Raw genomic sequence first — 22,143 nt, forward strand, 5'->3', positions numbered from 1 at the left:
TGATACTGTGGTCTGAGGAACAAAAATGCAACGTAGTACATGAACAACTTGATGCACAAGAAAATTGTAAAGTATGGTCATGACGAATATAAGAACAAGTGTGAGGACTCAGAGTTCAAGGCGCCCCCCGGCCATACATCGCTAGAGTGGGCAAGCTCCACAGAACAGATCCGCTGGTGTTAGGAATGATACCAGAGGAAACGTATTGGGCCGACTGCAGAAACGACGACTAGTTTTAAACCTTAGGCATCTACCTAAACGTCTAAATCGAGCATGATCTTGCATTGCATAAACAATGTTCAGCCGGTGTTTAACTAGATTTTGTTTAAAGTTTCAATATTGGTACGAAAATGGAGATAGGAGCATCTTTCATGCCACTCTTTGCTTGTCGCAACCAAAGAAATTTGGTGCGCGCACCGAATGCCAGTCAGCTGTTCGTCTTCCTACACATTACTCAAATATGGCTAAGCATGACTTACCCACAGAAAAGTATACCGCTTTCGGTGGAAATTAAATCTCATAATATTATCGACACTAAAGTGACACGCCAACGTACGGGGAAGTGTAGCTTTGATTATGGAGTTATGGTGAGTATAATTTAGTCATAAATAGCTTCGGCGAAGGGAGGATGAAACAATAATAATGTGTAACTGCTTGCACTCTAAGAGATCGTAGGTTCAAAACGAGTCATTGGCAGTCTAATTGAGTTTTATAATTTTTTATAATTTCATTTGGGGATTCATGTTGAACTACTTGACAATACTATGTTTAATTAAAGTTTTACTTTAAATGGAACTGGTTTCATCTTTATTTTAGTCAGTATAATATAATTTGTCTAATTCACCTGACCTCAGTGGGCTCAAATCACTTCCACATTTCGGCACGACTTCCTTTAGAATTACAGGGTGTCCACCAAATCCAAATTTTGAAATTCCCTGACATTTCCCTGTTTTCCAGACATAAAAACCTGTTTTTTCCCTGACACACAACAAAAAATAAAATTATAAAGGAAGTTTCCAGCTATGACAGTAATAATAAAATACATTTTGTAAGCTTCAAATCCAAAAAGTAAATGAGCAATTAATGTGCATATTTAATTTCAAAACTTGGAAGTTGAATTTAGTCTAATTAAATTCACTTTGGGATTTAAAAAAATGATTACCATTACTGCTTCAGCGAAGACATTTTTCGTCTATAGCCACCAATGACTGTCGAGCTTCTGCCATCACCCTCCACTTCTTTGCTTCTAATTCTTTCAGCAACAAAGCGGCCTTAATATCATGGCCGCAAACACAAATTTTCCTTTGCCTACCACAACAAGCTCTATCACATATGACTCCACTGCTTTTTCTTCTTCTTCCATTAAAGAAGATTCACCAGAGGCGAGATGTCTACAGAATTATCTTTCAAAAGAGCAAGTACCCAAAGCTGAGTTTATATGGTGCATGCATGCTGTCATGCAACACCATTCCTTACGTGCCAGTGAAGCTAGTGTACGTTTGTTCCCAGTAATGTTTCCAGACTCTGAAATCGCTTCGGAAGGTCACCTGCACACAACGAAAGTTGCATATACAATCACTCATGGTTTGGCTCCCTATTTTTATAAACAAGTTCTTGAGATGTGTAGTAAGTGCACACATTTCACCGTTGGTTCTGATGAGTCACAGAATAAAGTTTCTCAGATGGGCCAAATGGATTTTGTAGTTCGTTGTTTCAACACTGATACTAATGAGGTATGCACTTCTTATTTTGATTCCGTGTTTCTTGGTCACTCTACCGCCTAGGACTTATTAAATGTTTTTTTTACAAGCACTGCAAGGACTCAATCTAAAAAAAACTAAAAATTTCAATGGATGGCCCAAATGTTAATAAAAAGTTCCTTCGGGATATCAGTAATTTATTAAATGATCCAGATGCTCCTATTTTGGAGAACATTGGTCCTTGTGCCTTGCATACTGTGCACAATTGATATAAGATGCCAGTAAAAGAAACCCAGTGGAATATTGCAGAGTTTTTTCATGCACTTCACTTCTTGTTTTGTCCATCTCGTTGGCTGAATGGTAAGCGTACTGGCCTTCGGTTCAGAGGGTCCTGGGTTCGATTCCCGACCGGGTCGGGGATTTTAACCTCAAGTGGTTAATTCCAGTGGCCCAGGCCTGCGTGTTTGTGCTGTCCCCAACATCCCTGCAACTCACACACCACACGACACTATCCTCCACCACAATAACATGCAGTTACCTACGCATGGCAGATGCCGCCCACCCTCATCGGAGGGTCTGACTTACAAGGGCTGCACGCGGCTAGAAAAAGCCACACGAAATTATTACTTCTTGAATTGCAACGTTCCTACACATTATTCAGGTTCAAACGTATTTCCTCTGAAATACTGTGACTGTGCTATAAGATGGTTTGAAAATTCTTTTTTTTTTTTGCTAGTTGTTTTACGTCGTTGAAAATTCTAAACGCATTGAACGCCTTATAGATATCCGACCTAATGTTGACAAACATGTGGAAGGAAGAAACAGACAAGAAAATCCCAAACTGTAACAGCTTCAAAACAGTATCAACTTCACTATCACTAAGATAGTGTATGCACTTCCTAACAATATCCGACAGTACATTATTATTAAGAATAAAAGAAATAAATTATTCGCGGCTAATGACTGCCATATGAAGGATGTTATGGCTGATCGAGACCACGGTGACAATTTTTGCCGAGCCTGGCTGAGTGGCTCAGACGGTTGAGGCGCTGGCCTTCTGACCCCAGCTTGGCAGGTTCGATCCTGACTCAGTCCGGTGGTATTTGAAGGTGCTCAAATACATCACCCTCGTGTCGGTAGATTGACTGGCATGTAAACGAACTCCTGCGGGACAAAATTCCGACACTTCGGCGCCTCCGAAAACCGAAAAAGTAGTTAGTGAGACGTAAAGCCAATAACATTATTATTATTGCCGAGTCACATTCTTGCCACTTGTCTTTCATGAACTATACTGAAGTATGGTACACAGACGAACTATATACTAACCAACACACTGATGTAAATAAAATTACATCTACACTGAAGACTATTAAACCTATACCGCACACGCCGAGCCAGGTAGCTTAACCACGTGGCTGCCAGGTGGTGATGTATTGTAGACAATACAGTTGGCAGCCAGCTTTCGAGATTGCACTCAATCTATATAAATTGATATGAATGGCAGCTTGGGACTAGATGGATCAAGACCGAATACATACTATCATACTTCACAAACTCAAACAACTTTCATCTTACAATGTGATGTCCCTTTATTTTAAATCTTGTTCTCTATTCACAAAATTACACGTGATACCAGCTACTAGTCGTGCCTGAAACTTCCGAACACCTCGCATGAAAGATAGGTTAGAAACTCAACATGTCGCGGCCTGAACTGCGTCACGATGCATTACACATTTACACAAGGTTTACCTACGTCAGCACATTTAATAATTGTACTAATAAGAATGAGCACTCGAATGAGTATTAAGTTCAAGCAAATTTCACACTTTCCTGCATTCAGTGTTTTTTGTCTATTTTTACATTTTACGAGGTTGAGACTATCGCACACGTCATTACATAATAAACAAACACAGTCATCCGTTGGGTTGTGGAATTTTGTCTATGTGCATATTTCGCTGTGGAAGCCATGTATTTAAGCGATTAGAAAACTGAGAACGCAATACAGGCCGCGCAATTCCCCAACAACACAGAATATTCAATAGAAAGCAGATCAAAACATTGAAAGTTCGATCGATCATAGTTGCTACTGCTTGTTATAGGCTATCCATATAGCTATGGTGCTATTGGTTACTTCACATTCGAGATCACACTTGAATTTTTTAATGTTTATTAAATTTTCTTTACAATTTATTCCTGGCATAAAAGACATGCCTTAGATTATGTTATAAAAACTGAAAAATGTGCTTCTATTAACGGATATATACGGTATGTCAATTTTATCTGGCAGAAGAAAGAATTTCCAGATTTTATCTCAATTCTCTGACATTTCCCGGTTTTCCCGTTATTTATCGAATTCCCTGACATTTCCTGGTTTCCCGGTTTTCCATACGGGTGGCCACCCTGGATTATCTTAGTGTTCCTTAATTATTAATGTCTTTCCTGTTTATTGTCCCTGGCCATGCAACAATTATCGTGTGATATGCGGCAGCCATTCTTATGGCATGTTCAACCGAAGACATAGTCTAAACACTGTTTCTGCAATCGGCCCATTACTGCCATAACTGATAAGCATATACTGTATATTGTCTTTGAAAAAAACTATGACAGGTTACAATTAAACGGTTACGAGAACGAATTCGATCCACCAAATGTTACTGCAATATTTGTTCCAAATAGATAATTGCTCTTACTCAAAGTGTAAAATCTGTGGTAAATTAAGAAACGGTACTAAATATTTTACTTGCAGAGAATAAGGATACATACTTCACTACCTTACAACTATTTTTTCTGCTATGTCGCAGCGCTTCCGTGTGTGTTTTGTTTGCCTAAAAGCCGGTCTCCACTGATTAACATTTATCGACATGTTAAATGTTAACTGGTGACACCATCAACATGTTAAATGTTAACAATCGTGTCCACACTTAATAAACACGTTAAACTTGACTTCCTTTGTTTATATACAGGTAGTTCATCATATCAATTTGTGGTAATACATTTAGGTGGTGTATAGTATTTTCAAACAAGGACAATGGACTCAGATGAAGAGGATTTGGCCTTTGTTATTGCCACTGTTGCTTCTTGTTATGATTTAGAAATGCAGTTTCATTAGGCACATTTCATCCCCTCATCCTGCTCATTGCTTCAAAAGAAAACTACTTTGAAGTATAAACTCAGTCCGCTCCCGTCCCCGACTTTTCTGAACGTTTTGCAATTATCGATTGTGCTGAGAGCGGAGGGACGCTAGGTTTTTTTTTTTTTTCCTCGATAAACTCGTGGGAAAAATTATACATAATTCCGAGTTCCTGGAAACTGTTTCTTTGCTTTATCTCTGTATTCCTTTGATGAGACATCCCACAAACAATGCCTTTCTGTTATATCATTAAGTACAGTACAGAGTAATCTCCTTGCTCCACTCCATTTCAGACTATAAATTCTAGTATAGTGCAGAGAGAAAGACACGTGTGCGTATTGTATTTGCAGCTTATAACAAAGAGAATGCGTGTTGCAGTGTTGCAACTATAATCCTACTTCACGAGAAGCACGTCGTTCGCGCCATCTGTTGGCATGAAAACAGCAAGGAAGCTGCTGAAGCTGTGCAGACATCTCACGAACAACAAATTGACTGGACATGTTTTCCACTTGGGGCAGAAAACACGCCAACATGTTAAAAGTGTTAACCTCAACACTCTTGAGTTAACATGCAAAGTCAACTGGAAGACAATCACAATATATACATGTCAATTGTAACATGTTAAATGTTAATCAGTGAAGACCGGCCTTAACACTTTCATGTGTGATGTCTTTGCTCACTGAAGTTGTTTGAATTAATTAGGTGTCGTTTTCATGTTGCTCATTCATTTTTTGACCTAACTCATTCATTAAATGATATATTTATTTGGTCCAGGGATCATGCTATTTTCCTTTCAACAAACAAGTAATACATTTACTGGTCCAGGGATCATGCTATTTTGCTGTTTGAACTGCCCGTGCTAGTCATATGGACAAAGATAATGACAATTCACAGACATAGCACTCCCATTCATCAGTGCAAGCCCTGGACCTCAAGAAAGAAATAAAAGACGGCACGAGCAGCAGAATACAACATAAAGGAGTCCTGTCTACGGCCCGTAAGTACGTATACATCTCTAGTAACGACAGTATTTCTTAATTTACCGCAGATTTTTTTTCAGTTTATTGGTGTAAAAGCAATTATGTTCCATTTGGGACAAATATTACAGTGACATACCTGTGATCTACACAACCCCCATGAACCACTTGAACTCAATTTGTCTGTTACTGGACTTTCGAGAGTTTTCGTTAAGATTTGGCGGATGTTCGATATTGTAAATCTCGCCGGATTTCCTTCGTTCTGAAGAAAAAACGGCACTTCAGATAATGATAAACAAGTCTAGGGATTATATCCATAACATGTTGAGGACAAAAGACAGCTCCTGAAAGACAAAATTATTTCTTTTCTATGGAATTGATACAATCAAATAATATTTCACCCCACATCGATTGAGTTCAGTTTTCCATTAATTACTTTCTCGGCCTAGAAAAGAATGTCTCGTATACTTTTGGAAGGTGGTGTTAAAAACACTTTGTTGCTTGAAACAGTCTTATTTCGGTGAGAACTGAAAATTTACTTTGAATATTCTCACATAGAGAATGGGCACAAGGCGAACACTTATTAATTAATCACTCTTCTGATTATCAACATATGGTACACTTCTCAATCGAAGAGTTTGACCTGTACTATCCAATTCAGGTACAGAGCTTTCCAAGTCTTCGATATTTACTGCATCTTGAACCACAATTTTTTGCTTAGTGGACGTTTCCACTGATAGCTTCACTGTCTTGTTATGAATTTCCACATTCCATGCTAACATGAGCATCTCCAATCTTCTTTAGTTTTCCTGATTGTGTCTAGGTTTTTTTTACCTGTTGGGAGTTTCACGCAACTTAGTCTCACTTGAAAGGTATTTTGGCAAATAAGAGAAAATGTGAGACACTGCTCGTTCGTAGACATAATTTCCATCCCGCACGAGATATCCACTTTTTCAACATTCAATATAAAATTATCTGATTTTACAATCAAATCAGAGAAATGAACATAAAATCTGGTATTACACATCAACTCAGTATCCTTCCACACAATAGTTTCACCCATTTTAGAAATTTATTGCCAGTGTTCTCCCTAGAACCTTTTTAATGGGTCGACCACCCTGCAGTTTTTACAGACTGCCCAGCTAACATAACCTAGACATGCGCTAGTTCCATAATATTAATACATATTTGAGTAGTTGGGTCCAAGTTTGTATTTAAATACTGCCACTGTTACTTGAGATTATCTTACCCAACTTCCGAGGTTTTTGCATTTTTAGTTTTTGGCTAAGGACTAGATGAATAATACTGAACTCTGATATTTGTAAGAAAAAACGATAGAAATAGTGCGAGGGAGAATAATTACCAAGTTTAAACACCTAATCTGAGATCTATTGTTTTCATGTGCTGGAAACAGCATGTGCGTGTCTATGTTCTAGTCTTTCTGGTAGTTTAATTCCTTATAAGGTTATCAACTATTGCTTAAACCAATCTGCTGTGAGCATAGTGTAGAGCTCCTTGAAGGGAAGATATCGGTACACTTGTTATGTGTCAGATCACTTGCCTACATCAAAGTAGTGTCCACTGTGGGTTCAGTTAAACATCTGGCCATCGCCAATTTGGGTTCAGAATTTTTTTATCCTAAAGGGTGAATTCTACCACGTCCAAAGGTGGAACTTGGATGCCGGAAGAGGTTCATCAGCACTACAAAATCTATAAAGCAACACGGTCTACTATTGTAAGTCAACTCATATGCTTTAGAAAACCTCGCATTTTAAAAGTGGATGATTCGGGCTATGTTTCTGGACGCCGCTCTCCATTTCTCTCGTCATGCAATCCGCACAATCGAATGTCATGGTCGACACCTCGGGACACACATTTCAATCGTTCTGCTTGACTCGACAACTGCTACCCACCACAGAACAAAGCATCAATCATGTAAAATGCAGCCATATTGTCTGCTGAAAAATGCATTCTCCGATCAAGGCCAAGATTACTATCAAATTATAGAAAAATGTCTGGGTGGTAAGCGCTCATTCTAAGTGATACGATACTCAAAATAGTAAATGTAATGAATCATACCTACATATACGATATTTTATTTAGGAGTTTATCATACAAACTAAGATTTTTTTTAAAAATCCTCTTCTGTTCATACCAGACACAGCACTCGGGAAAAAGAATGAAATAATTTTAACAATATACATACGAGCTCTCCGACAAAGTAACAAAATAACCAATTAATTACTTTGAAAGATACGTCAAAAATGCATGCAAAACTGATGGCACACGCTCCACACGAGCCGACAGAGACGTCAAGCCTACCGCCTATGTCAACAAATAACAAACCCATGTGGGAGAAGTTTTTGATATTGAACTGTACAAATAATATAAAATGCCGCTGAATTGGTACAGAAAGTACTTACATTTTTTCTGCAGTCAACGTAGACGAATAACTAGCAGTGACGGGTGACGGGAGAATAGTTCGAAGAATGCGGCTGGACGGTAATCGCTGAGCTGTGGGTATGGGAAAGGAAAAGTTATTCACAGGTCATAAAACAACCGGAAAATCTTCCACTGAGTAATCCTAGTAAGGTATTTCACAACATAGGCTTACGTTTCTTTAGAGCGAACATTATCGCACGTCCTTACCTCGAAGAAGATCGAGCCGGAAGGAAAGTAATTTCTAGAATAGTACTTCAGTAACGGAAGTCAAATGCATACGTGTAAAGTTCACAGTGCTTCACTCTGTTGTGCAATCTTTATACGTTTCACGAATTAAGAATTAATTTATTGATAAATTAATAAATAATATATTCTCAATGAGAATAATTTTTCGATGTAATTTAACAGATTTGATCAATGAATTGTTTTGAGTAAAATTTTAATGACTTTGCCCTTGATATTTTACTCTTTTATTCTGTGGTACTGCAAAATTCTATGACATTACATTACTATAATCTGTAACGACAGAAGCTGCCAGAATTGGATTTCAAAGATGTAGATTTATTTCTCATTTTGTTCAAGAGTAGCTGCAAATACAGTAGACACAATACACGACACTTACGGATTTAGCCTTGTTAAAATGGTAGACAATTCGACGGCGGCGCTCCTACTGCCTTGAACTGAAAAGTCGCGCTAAATTCAAATATCAAAGGAAATGCACATATGAAAAGGGATAAATAAATCACGTCTAGAAAGAAAGTATTATTGAGATATGAATTTCGAAGTTGCTAAAGCAATTCTGGATAAATGAATGAAGAATTATTTAAAAGGTTATTATTTAAATACTGAAATTAGACATATAAACAAGATGTAAAATGGACTGCTGTGGAATGGCTTGATCTTTCATTTTTGCATTACTCTTTGGCTTTAGCATTCCTCCCTGAACTTTTACGGTTAGATTTGTCTTTTTCTCATTTAAAAACATTGTATCATCACATTAAGACACTTGTCAATAAAAATATCGACATATGCCTTACACATATGATGCAATGAATTAACATTTAAAAGCTGGACAATTTTCCTCTTAACATGAAGCCTACTAACAGAAATCTATAAAATACCGGCTTTAATCTGAGAAGGGAGATAAAAGAAAGAAAATTATGAAACTGTCGATAGTGATGCTTTGAGGAATATTTACGTACAATTAGAGAAAAAATGTAACATACACTTGGTTGTATAGTCGAGGATTTCTAAAGTCGCTGGCCTGGAAATGATCTGAAGAGATCTTATAATTCTTATATAACCGTAACAACCCTTCCTTCTTGTACCCTTATCGAAATCACTTCTGTGGCATTTCAAAACCCACAGATCACACGTACAACAACACATTGGTATTGAAGGTTAACTGCTGCACTATAAAATAAAATATGCGTATTATATTTTAAGCCAGTTAAAATATGGTTCGAGCAGGTCAGAAGATTATGAAGTACTATAAAAATCTCTTTGTCACTGGAAGAATATATATGCAAACACAATATTACTCACATTTTCTTGTCAGGAGGGAGGCGAAAGAAAGACCGCGCATTCTTCTCTACGTCATAGTTACTGCAGCCAAACATAGCACATATCCTTCTCCTCATGCTGAGAGGAGATATCAAGGAATGACGCACGCTACTATTTAATTATGTCAACTCACTGAAAAAGCATAAATAACACCAAAAACTTCACACACAAATACACGTGCTCTTATGACAGAATCAGTAGTTCTCAAGTCTACCCGCTAGAGAGAGCTCTAATAGCTGTCCCTCGATATCTCGCTGAGTGTCGCGTATTTTGTCTACTGTATTTGGTAGCTGTATTGCTATATGATGCGTTACTTTATATTATTACCACGTAGATTAATTTCCACATCCAGTACTTTGAAAATTATATTCTCTTCTTTGGTTATTTAGTTTCTTCGGCATTTTGACCTGCCACTTTCTTAAACTGCTATTTGTTCATAGCGTCGACGTCTAAAGATATTTTGCTACTACTTGCAACATGTTATGAGCCTGAGTGTAATGTGTAATTGTAATTTTAAAGTGCTCTTCTTCTCCATAAATTGTTGTGTTGGCTCCTTGTGATTTTTGCCCAGTCAATATTCTTATGGGATTTATAAAACATCGTATAAATCTGTATAAATATAAATAAATAAACAAATGGGAGCACTGTATTATACACACGACAGAAAACACAGGGGGTTTGGAAAAAGAGGTGCGCATGATAGACTTGATTAACTCATAGAGCGGTAATGGTATAGCATGCAAGGGATAAGCTTCATAAAGAAGGTAGTAATCAGCTCCAGTAAAAAAATAGAAGAAAACTGAGAATGAAGAAAGAGTCACCACAAAAAACAAACGATCAGGTTATATACACTGACTGACAGAGCAAATGCAACACCAAGAAGGAGTGGTCAGAACTGTATGCCAATTGCAGGGTGGACTGACGTCACTGAGGTATGCTCATGATGTGAAATGCGCCGCTGTGCTGCGCACGTAGCGAACGATAAATGGGACACGGCGTTGGCGAATGGCCCACTTCGTACCGTGATTTCTCAGCCGACAGTCATTGTAGAACGTGTTGTCGTGTGCCACAGGACACGTGTATAGCTAAGAATGCCAGGCCGCCGTCAACGGAGGCATTTCCAGCAGACAGACGACTTTACGAGGGTTACGAGGGGTATGGTGATCGGGCTGAGAAGGGCAGGTTGGTCGCTTCGTCAAATCGCAGCCGATACCCATAGGGATGTGTCCACGGTGCAGCGCCTGTGGCGAAGATGGTTGGCGCAGGGACATGTGGCACGTGCGAGGGGTCCAGGCGCAGCCCGAGTGACGTCAGCACGCGAGGATCGGCGCATCCGCCGCCAAGCGGTGGCAGCCCCGCACGCCACGTCAACCGCCATTCTTCAGCATGTGCAAGACACCCTGGCTGTTCCAATATCGACCAGAACAATTTCCCGTCGATTGGTTGAAGGAAGCCTGCACTCCCGGCGTCCGCTCAGAAGACTACCATTGACTCCACAGCATAGACGTGCACGCCTGGCATGGTGCCGGGCTAGAGCGACTTGGATGAGGGAATGGCGGAATGGCGGAACGTCGTGTTCTCCGATGAGTCACGCTTCTGTTCTGTCAGTGATAGTCACCGCAGACGAGTGTGGCGTCGGCGTGGAGAAAGGTCAAATCCGGCAGTAACTGTGGAGCGCCCTACCGCTAGACAACGCGGCATCATGGTTTGGGGCGCTATTGCGTATGATTCCACGTCACCTCTAGTGCGTATTCAAGGCACGTTAAATGCCCACCGCTACGTGCAGCATGTGCTGCGGCCGGTGGCACTCCCGTACCCTCAGGGGCTGCCCAATGCTCTGTTTCAGCAGGATAATGCCCGCCCACACACTGCTCGCATCTCCCAACAGGCTCTACGAGGTGTACAGATACTTCCGTGGCCAGCTTACTCTCCGGATCTCTCACCAATCGAACACGTGTGGGATCTCATTGGACGCCGTTTGCAAACTCTGCCCCAGCCTCGTACGGACGACCAACTGTGGTAAATGGTTGACAGAGAATGGAGAACCATCCCTCAGGACACCATCCGCACTCTTATTGACTCTGTACCTCGACGTGTTTCTGCGTGCATCGCCGCTCGCGGTGGTCCTACATCCTACTGAGTCCATGCCGTGCGCATTGTGTAACCTGCATATCGGTTTGAAATAAACATCAATTATTCGTCCGTGCCGTCTCTGTTTTTTTCCCCAACTTTCATCCCTTTCGAACCACTCCTTCTTGGTGTTGCATTTGCTCTGTCAGTCAGTGTACACAAAGAAAGCCAGGAGCATACCGACAAAAAGAACGAAAGAGTTATCAAGCTACAGTTATCAAGTTATAAAGTGAGGTTGGGGTCATCAAGAAAAGTAGTAATTATAGAAATTACAGTGGGTGTCAGATTATAGAGTAAACCAGAAATACAGGTAGGCAATGAAAATTTATGCTGGATAAGGTGGTGTAAAAAACTTTGGCGAGCTGAACGATATAAAGGACATTGGAAAAGGATGTGATTTGCATCTCCTTCGGGGTAACCACATTCACAAAAGGGGTGAGTTGTCAGATGCAAACTATATTTATAGAGCGGAGTAAGGACATGATTAAATCTTAGACGGATGATACTAGTTATATGTCGTCTAGAGTACTGGCTTGTTATGAACCACGGTTGTAGGGTAATAAGAGGTTGCAGTTGGTAGTACGATCTGCCTTTGTACTTGGCAGTATCGTGCCATTCTGATTTCCATTCAGAGTGAGCCTTGTTTTTGACATGTAGGCCTATAAAATAATCAGTGGGGGAATGGCTATAGTAGAGGCGGTTAGCGGAAGACGTGCCGCTTGCTTTGCATAAGTATCGGCTCGTTCATTTCCAAAAATGCCAATATGCGCTGGCACCCAGACGAAAGTGAGGTAGGCGTTTGAGTGATCGAGTGTTTAAATAAGATGTTTTACGTTATATATGTACCAATTGTATGAGACGGAGGTGGAGGAGAGTGATTGTAATACACTCATAGAATCGGTGTAGATGGTTGCTTTTGCATAATTATGTTGTTTAACATAAAGGAGAGCTTGACGTAGGGCAAAAAGTTCAACAGAATAAATGGAGAAGTGATTAGGTAATCTAAATTGTTGGCCTAACTGAGGTTGAACAGCAAAAAAGGCCGCTCCAACGCCAGCCAATGACTTAGAGCCATCTGTGTATATATCGACAGTACTTGTAAAGGGAGAGACACGTAATGTTTTGTGAAGCTGTGTCTGTGTGCAGTTCTGGGTTACATGAACGATGGTGATCCACGAAATATCACTGTAATATTTGTCACAAACGAAAGGTAATCATTGATTAACTCAAATAAAGTCTCAAATCCCAGGTTGATTAAGAGATACCGTCGTTACTAGCAAGAAATATGTATACGTATTTACTGGCTGTAAATAGGAGCCCATGGTGTTGCATTCCGCTGCTTGCGCCGTCTTTTGTTTCTTTCTTGAGGTCCAGGGCTGGCACCGATGAATGGGAGTGCTATGTCTGCGATTTTCGTTATCTTTGGCCATATGTCTTGCATTCCGCTGCTCGCGCCGTCGTTTTTTTTTCTTCAGGTCCAGGGCTGGCACCAGCGAGCTCTCTTTCTAGCGAATGGGAGTGCGGGTATTTTGTTGAAAAATAGCATGATCCGTGGACCAATACATACATATATATGTATATTTTAAAAGGGAAATAGCATGATCCCTGGACCAATAAATCGTTTAATGAATCAGTTAATGCACATGAAGTGACAACCCACCAAATAACATCGAATGAGAAAAATCAATAAAACCACACCAAAGAACTTCAGTGAGCAAAGACATCACAGACGAGAGTGTTGGACAAACAAAACACTTACGGAAGCGCTGCGACGTAGCAGAAATATTTGTTGTAAAGCAGTAAAGTATGTATTTTCTAAAAATAAAATATTTCGTATTATCTCTTAATTAACCTGGGATTTGAGACTTTATTTGAGTAAAAGCAATTACTATCTTCCATTTGTGACAAATATTACAGTGATATTTCGTGGATCTCCAGCATTTACGTAACCCAGTTCTGATTTGCATCGCGGCAATAGTTAGAAGCAGTAGGGAGAATAATGTAAGGACGATGAATGAAACATTCATAAGAAAAAGAGTAATACGGCAGTGTAGGCATACGCAAAAGAGAATCTCGATATCCATATAAATAACTATATGCATGATATAGTACCGGCAGTTTTTTGAAGACGGTGGCGGGGAAGAGCCTATAGTTCGAACAACAGTTGTAATTTTGGTATGAGGGGAGTAGCAATGATGACAAATTTCTTGAAGAGATTGTTAACATAAGTCATCGTACTTTTAGAGGGGGATCGCCAGTTTCTACAAGTAATGCGTTAGTAGGCGTTGTGTGAAGAGAACAGAGACAAATGCGGAGAGCACAGAATTGTAACGTATTTAGATGTGCTAAAGTAGTATTAGAAGACAGCACACGACACACAAAACATATCTCTTCAAGTGGGCATCGTTTTCAGCATTATTTTTTGTTCGGCCGGGTGGCCTTCATCTATACCTGATATTCAGCCGACCTCAATTAGCAAATCAGTTGACGCCTCGTTGGCTGTCGACTTCCCCACGACCATGGCCTTTTGTATATTTCCCGACGTGGATCCTGCCATCCCCAAAGATGACATCTTCGACGACCTTTGTGCCGGTGGCCTTCCAGTCCACAATGTATATCGACTGGTTGATGGCCTCAACTCTACACCTTCACAGATTCTGGTTCATCTCAGCGACGAGGCCGCCCTTCAACGTCTCTACACTTCGGGCACAAAGATTCACTGTCAGATCTATGTAGTGGTGCCAGCCCCTCCATACAATAAAGACCAGCTTTCTGCCAACCCAACCCTTGTTCCAACTGTAAATGAGCCTCCATTTCAGACGATGCCTCTGCCCTCAACTCTCACCATCCCGACAACCACCACAACACCGTCCATTCTTCTCCTTTCCTCACTTCCCATCACCACTGTTACCACTTGTCATCCATCGCCTGTTATGTCGTCCTCTCTCCCTATTTCTGCGCCCCTTGCTTTTCAGCAAGTACCTGCTAACACGCCGGCCTTGTCTGTCGCAGTTTCCCCACCGCCATCTCCGCCAGCTAACACCGCACAGCAGTCAGCATCGACCCAGCCGCTTTCACCGTCCACTTCTGTCGTGTACAGCTGTGTGCTCCGTGGAATCCCTCCGGACTTCTCCGACAGGGACGTCCTCCAAGAACTCCGTACAGCCGGCGTTCCCGTCCGACGAGCCATTCGGATCCGAAACGCCTCCGGCCCAACTTTTATGCTACGCCTCCAGCTGACCACATCCGAAGCAGTTCAACAGCTCATCGCCACCGGTGTCCGTGTTCACGACCATTTTTATCGCGTTGAGCCCTCTCTTTCCCCGCCTTCACCTGGTTGCCAGCCCTCAGATTGTCCATCTCGTCGTCCCCGGCCAACCCCTCCTCCCATTTTTCCACCTCCACCAGTATGCCCACCCCCTCCTCCCAACGGCTTCCTCCCTTCTCCCATTCCAACATTTGAGCTCCTCCGTCTTCTCACCGCTTCTCTTACCCATCTAACCACTTCCCTCCATCTCCTTACTTTGCACATCTACCCCGGCACTTCCTTCTAAACCCCACTTCCTCCCTTGCATTTCACTTCTTCCCTCACGCATATCCTTGTATCTTGATAACACATGTATTTGTAATCACATCATTGTATTTACCTTTTGTAAATCTGTTAATAAAGCTCTAGATAACCTACACATCCATAACCTCACCTCCTAACTTAATTCATACTTAGGCATAGGCAAAATTCCCCTCCCATCTCCAATATATTCCATCTTTTACCCACCTCCTTCTTCCGTCACATCTTCCCAACCCGCCCGCATCTCTTGGCCAGAGAGAGGGCGTTACCCTCTAGGTGGCCCGCCCCACACCTTCAGAGTGGGGAATGAAAGCATTGTTAGTTAGTTAGTTAGTTAGTTAGTTAGTTAGTTAGTTAGTTAGTTAGTTAGTTAGTTAGTTAGTTAGTTAGTTAGTTAGTTAGTTAGTTAGTTAGTTAGTTAGTTAGTTAGTTAGTTAGTTAGTTAGTTAGTTAGTTAGTTAGTTAGTTAGTTAGTTAGTTAGTTAGTTAGTTAGTTAGTTAGTTAGTTAGTTAGTTAGTATTATAAGCCATATCTGGAACATGGGCACCATAGTCCATACAGGAACAAAGAGTGGCCTTATATAAAGAAAGAACGGTGGTCGGGTCCGCTCCTCGATTTCTGCGTGTAACAGTTCGGAGGACATTTATATAAGTAGCTTTGTTACGTAAATGTTTAATATGGTGAGTCCAGGTTAATTTATGGTCTAAATGTAGTCCAAGGTATTTATAATGGTTACAGATAGGGATAGAATACATATAGAAAAGAAGAGGGTTCCGGTCATATTTACGGCGATGGGTGAAGATCATCGTTGAGCATTTTGATATTGCAAGCTGAAGGCCATGGGAATCCGACCACGAGGTAGCCTCACTCATAAGTTGCGACATTCACTCGCGGCATGTATCTGTGTTTATGTGAGACAGGTAAAGAACAATAGCGTCAGCGTACGCTATTATGCGGGCGGAGCGTGTTACTAACCTGTCAAAATCGCTCATATAAAGAGCAAAAATTATCCCACGGAAAATGTCCCCCTGGGGTAAACCGTTTGACATCTGCCGACTAGAAATAGTTTGTTGAGACGATTTGATAATAAAATTACAGTATTCTGCCCGTTTAAGCCACGACTAACACATGAGAGACACAAGACCCCCTCAGGGGCGATCAGTAAGGGATTGACATGTTCCCTATAAAAGATGGTGTGGATCAAGGAGATGGGCAGATATCATTAAATAATGAACCATCGAAATACAATTTAATGGTGGATGATTTATTACAAAATAACTCCGTCCTAAGAATCATGATGATGTGAGATGATCACTAAAAATTTTAAATTTTACGTTCATCTTGCTGTACATCCAGAAATGAAAGCAAACGGGATGGTACATGCTATTGAATTCTCATTAATTCTGACAAAACTTGTTTTCAAAATCATATTTATCGAATTAATTTTTGAATGTTAATTTTGATTCGCTTAGTGAATGATGCTCGTGCGCATGTCAAATCATGCAGGAATCTGGAACAAGATTTTAAATACTTAAATTACATGGCTAGACAAAAATAAAATTTAAAAAATTCTTCTTTGAATTTAATTTCACTGGCTAATTATTTCTCCAATTTAATTCGACTTTTCAGTGATTATCTGTTCAGCGTAACCACAGAATACACGTGACTTTACGTGGAAAAAAACGTACACAAGAAACAATAAAGTATGTTTAAATGAAATTAAATCCTTAACCATGTGTCATGACCTTAACATAACGCCGAAACTCATAGCAACGATGGTAACACATATCAATAATTCATAATAAAAATAAAAATCACTCAACCTGTGGAATAACAACATAAAAATGCACGTAACAAGTTTTCTGTTACCACCATCCACCAAGAAAAGATTTTTGGAACCAACAACAACTAAGACTACTATGTTACAACTATATACCCACACGTCCACACGTCATCCATCCATATCATGGAGATGGGAGATTCCCATAAATAATGGCCTGCACAGATAATCAATCCACCCGGTACAAATAGTCGGGATAATGGTGATCAATAATATCGTCAATATCGGCATCGAACTCGGGACGTTATCAGATTTTATCAAACATCGAGGAATTGAGTAATATTATACATCTACGATTTAGATATTATCGCGACGACGCTCATCCAGAATGACACCAAAAAGTTCTAACAATCTCATACACTCAGTGTTATATTCGTAGGAAGACATTTGGTTTACCTCGTGGTTCAATACTATTTTATAAAGACGCTATCGCCTATCACGAAAACAACAACTCGTAACTACATCAAACTGACGATAAATTATTCTTAAATGTCCATTCATCATGGCACACAACAGCGCAGAAACAGATTCCATGTGCCTCTAATCATAGAGACGCGAAGATTCGCCTCCAAACAGCACATAAAATCACCATACTCCGTGCCACATTTCTCCACATGGCACAACGTGAGAAATACAATATCGGAAATAATTCACAACATCCGTCCTAAATATCACGGGAAAATTCTCATAAATGACTGAACCACATATAAATGTAATAATAAGACAATATCCTTCCTTAAAAGTACGAAATTGAATCTAACAGAAAGCTATCCGTATCGTTAGTGCAGCCTTAATATGTCAGATGAGCCTACTTTTCATGCGAAACGTGGCAAACACTTTTGGAAAAATATAAGAGAAATAACTTTCGAATAATAAAGATATCCCTCATACACATTCCTCAATATCGTAGTAATTGAATGGAAATGTAATATTCCTTAAAGGAAGACACTTGATGATTGCACAGTGGAAGAAAAAAATACAAGTTCAACGTCGCATAACACGAGAAAATAACGTGGTAAAGATACTAGAAATCTACTCAAACTACTATTCAATCCATAATCCCTTCAAGAAGAAAGTTAACTACTTATTACAGCTACATAGAACAGATAATACCCAGTATAAATGAAATGTCGACTTAACTTGGATGTCTTGATGACCCTGGTATCCTTCTAGGCCGGATTCATGGCATTAGGGCGCTGCTGACATCGGTCCTACATTTATTCAGCACTGCATCCTGATGTGGGCGATGTCTCCGTTGCACACGAATTCCTTACTGAAAGTCTTCATTTCCTTGGCCGGGATCGAACTGGTACAGCTTGAGGTGCCCTGAAACTTTCATAGAAAATGTTAGAACAAATTCTCCACTCGGGGTCTCACAATAAACGTGTACTAATACGTACTTCTTTCTAGACACTATTGACGTCTGTTATCGCTATAGATGATCTGTTCAAACTGTCAAGAAATGACACCGTTCTCCCTCGTGGCGCACGGAACAGCTGTCCAGGTCTAAGAAAGACCTCCCTGCGTAGTGAGCTTCTTAGCAACTCGCACAGTCAGCAGATAAGCAAGGGAATGAGTTAGAATATTCTAGTTCGGTTTGCCACCTACATTCTGAGCTCTGACGTCATACCTCGTGATTCAATTGACGTTCTGAATTCCTCGGCGTTGTAATTAAACTGTCCCCTAATTTTGTTAATTAATTAATTAATTAATTAATTCCGTAATTAATTGAATTTTCAAAAATTATTATTATTTATTCCTTCCTGAAATGTTATACCAAAGCTTTTATACACACTGTTGGAGAATGTTTCTTAAGACGCCGAATCTGAAGTGGTAATATTATGAAGGATTTTGAATGTAATATTTCTCGTGGGTAGAGAGTTCAGCAGTATTAAAATTTTTCCCGTCTTCTCTGGCGGTGATAACATTGTCTTTCACCCCTCAACAAGTTACACAAAATAAAATAAAAAATAAGAAAATCACCCCTTCCGATTCCGCTGCCGACACTCCGCACGTGACACCTGGTGTACAGTCCGGTCGCATGAAATTCATTGCCAATTACAATAGACCTAAAATGTCACAGTATGTAAATAATTTCTGTAAAAGGGATATAAAACCTGGTGGGAAGATCTTAGCAGAAAGGCAATCCCGTAACATATGTAACGGAATAGAATCATAGGCGCCTTGAATATCAAGAAACGTAGCTATGGTAATGTGGCGACGTGTCTTGGCCAATATTAGGTCGATTACAAAGGTGTTTAGCATCGTGAGTGCTACGGCCCTTAAGAAACGCATATTGATTTTTGGGACCAGGTTATAATATTCGAGTACCCAAAGAAATCTCTGGAGTAGTATTTTAAGAAATGTTTTCCTCATACACGAACTGAGAACAATTCCACGGTAACTGTGAAAATCAGAGGCTATATTATTCAATTTAAGGATTGGGACAAGAAAGAAGTCATTCCATTGACAGGGCACTTTACGTGTAGATAATATGGTATTATAGTATTTAAGAATGACTTGCTTAGCTGTGCGAGGGAACAAGTGCAGTATACTGTAGGTAATGTAATCGGGGCCAGGTGCTGACTGAGAGGATGTAGGGATAACTGCTTCGAATTCGTATAGTGATTAGGTTATAATAAAATGGAAGAATAACGACTGGAATCGGCTTGTGAAATGGTACTGGCAGGGACGACATAGTCCGGAGTGAGAGAATGAAGAAATTGCTCAAGCACATCAGTCGGGGTTATCGCACTTGTGGCATGTTGAGAAACACGAGTCAGTGTTCGAAAAGCATTCCAGAGTTGCGTAAACGGTGTGTATGTTGTAAGTGATGAAATAAAGTTCCTCCACGCTTCCCGGCGCTTGGCATTAAAAACTCGGCGGGAGTAAGCAATATGATGTTTTAAAGCGAAATAGTTGTAAGGCGATAAGTTTTTTCGATAAAGTCGAAATAATCTTATACGTTTTTGTATAATGTTGTGGCACTCATCATCCCACCAACGCAGACGACAAGGTTGCCGTGATTGAGGAGTTTGAACGACTTTAAAAGGGTGATAGATATTGTTGTAGCGAAAGACGATCTGCAGGAGTGAGTCATATGTTAACATATGAGAAGGCGTAAGATAAAATTGAGCCGCAATAAAGTGGCGGAAGGTGTTCGCGTTAAAGTTCTTAAGCGATCATACCGTAGGAATATGTCTGCTGTCAAACAGAGACGGGTTCTGTCTACTAAGGCCGTATGTAATAATGATGGGAAATTGATCTCTTGTAAAGGTTTCCAACAAAGTATGCCAGGTTGTGAGGGGTGCCATAGAACTACGACATAGAGTAAGATCTACTGCGCTGGGTGGGGAGCATGGCGGAGTCAGTCTTGTAGGAGAGCCATCGTTGAGTGTTATGAGATTATGTTGATATGACGCATCTAATAGATGGGTATCTTTTGACGAGTTAGAGTCACTACCCCACACAGTATAGTGGCAATTCATATCTCCGAGGATGAGAATATTTGAAGCGTGATCAAATTGAGTGAAATAGTTCGACCATTGTTCTTCTGAAAGATAAATATCCGGGGGGGGGGGCAATAGATATTGATAATTTGTTAAAAATGAAGCCATGTTTTCCAGTGTTGACTTAGTTAAATGTAACAAAGACTTTTCAGTCTGCCAAACACACAGAAAATACAATATAAATTAAAACACTATAAACATATCTGTAAAACACACACTAACATACAAAGAATGACGTGTTTCATTCTACAAGAACATCCTCAGACTATATCAAATCACTTAAAAATAAGCTTATATATGTATAGTATTGTTTACGCAGCGTAAACTTGTAAATGGTAGAGAGATTAGTGATAATATGAAACAGTGATGACAAAAAATAAAATATATGCAATTATTAATATAATGAAAAACTTACGTATTTATCTAGACTGCCGATATTAAGTCTGTTGTCACCAAACACTATTTCAGGACTGTGGTCATGGAAAGTTTGTGGTGAGTTGAGAAGAGAGGGCAAGACAGGGAGGGGCCTTGTAGATCGATGTGGATCTCTCCTATTGGATGATTAAATCGAGTAGACTACAGAGTGGAGAGGGGAGGGAGAAGTAGGGCGGAGCGGCTGGAGTGCTGTGGAACTTTCCATCAACATTGGAGGGGGGAAAGATGTTATTGACCTATTTCATTTTAATTGTACCTGTATGTAATATGGATGAATGCAAATTAATACTTTTAGGTGAATAAAGTAAGGAACGGTATTATTATTATTATTATTATTATTATTATTATTATTATTATTATTATTATTATTATTATTATTATTATTATTATTTATATTGTTAGAAAAAAGCAATTTACCTTCCGTCAACATTGGAGAGGGGAGAGATGTAATTGACCTTTTTCATGTGTATGTATTATCCGCACAATTTATCTTGGTGCATTTACACCCTAGTGCTGAATCGGTCGACCTCGGCGATCTTCGAGATTCGTACTGGCAATCTTTGAAAAACAAACTATGGATCTCTTAAGCATCGTTGTGCGACATCTGGCGTACACTTTACGTACTAGTACTGTTGTTGTTTACACAACAAAGCCAAAGTATAAAATTAATGCAAGGAACAAGATTCGCATCGAGAAATGTTTTATAATATTATATAATGTGTATGTGACGTAGTTGTTGGCTTAAGATGATAACGGTTTAGAAATTTCATATCGATCGATCATATTCTCGATTCAATTCAGATTTCATTTTCATTCAGTTGGCAGCACCAGGCAGCACTATCGATACC

The 22,143-nt window shown here is 39.9% G+C and overlaps 1 protein-coding gene across 2 annotated transcripts in view; it reads right to left on the bottom strand.

Moving 5' to 3' along the window:
• Nucleotides 1-8,492, bottom strand: part of LOC136857036 (ATP-dependent RNA helicase p62) — a 154,868-nt gene extending 146,376 nt beyond the window's left edge. The window contains exons 1-2 of one of the 2 annotated variants that reach the window (XM_067135384.2): nt 8,457-8,492; nt 8,231-8,321 (exon numbers count right to left, since the gene is read on the bottom strand). In XM_067135384.2, coding sequence (XP_066991485.1) covers nt 8,231-8,232 — 2 coding nt within the window. In that variant the 5' untranslated portion in view covers nt 8,233-8,321; nt 8,457-8,492. Of the gene's footprint in view, nt 1-8,230; nt 8,322-8,421 lie in introns of both variants that reach the window. The other variant, XM_067135383.2, reaches the window with a different exon arrangement.
• Between the last annotated feature and the right edge of the window lie 13,651 nt (nt 8,493-22,143).

Source organism: Anabrus simplex, chromosome 1 (assembly GCF_040414725.1).
Source record: "Anabrus simplex isolate iqAnaSimp1 chromosome 1, ASM4041472v1, whole genome shotgun sequence".
NCBI lineage: Eukaryota > Metazoa > Arthropoda > Insecta > Orthoptera > Tettigoniidae > Anabrus > Anabrus simplex.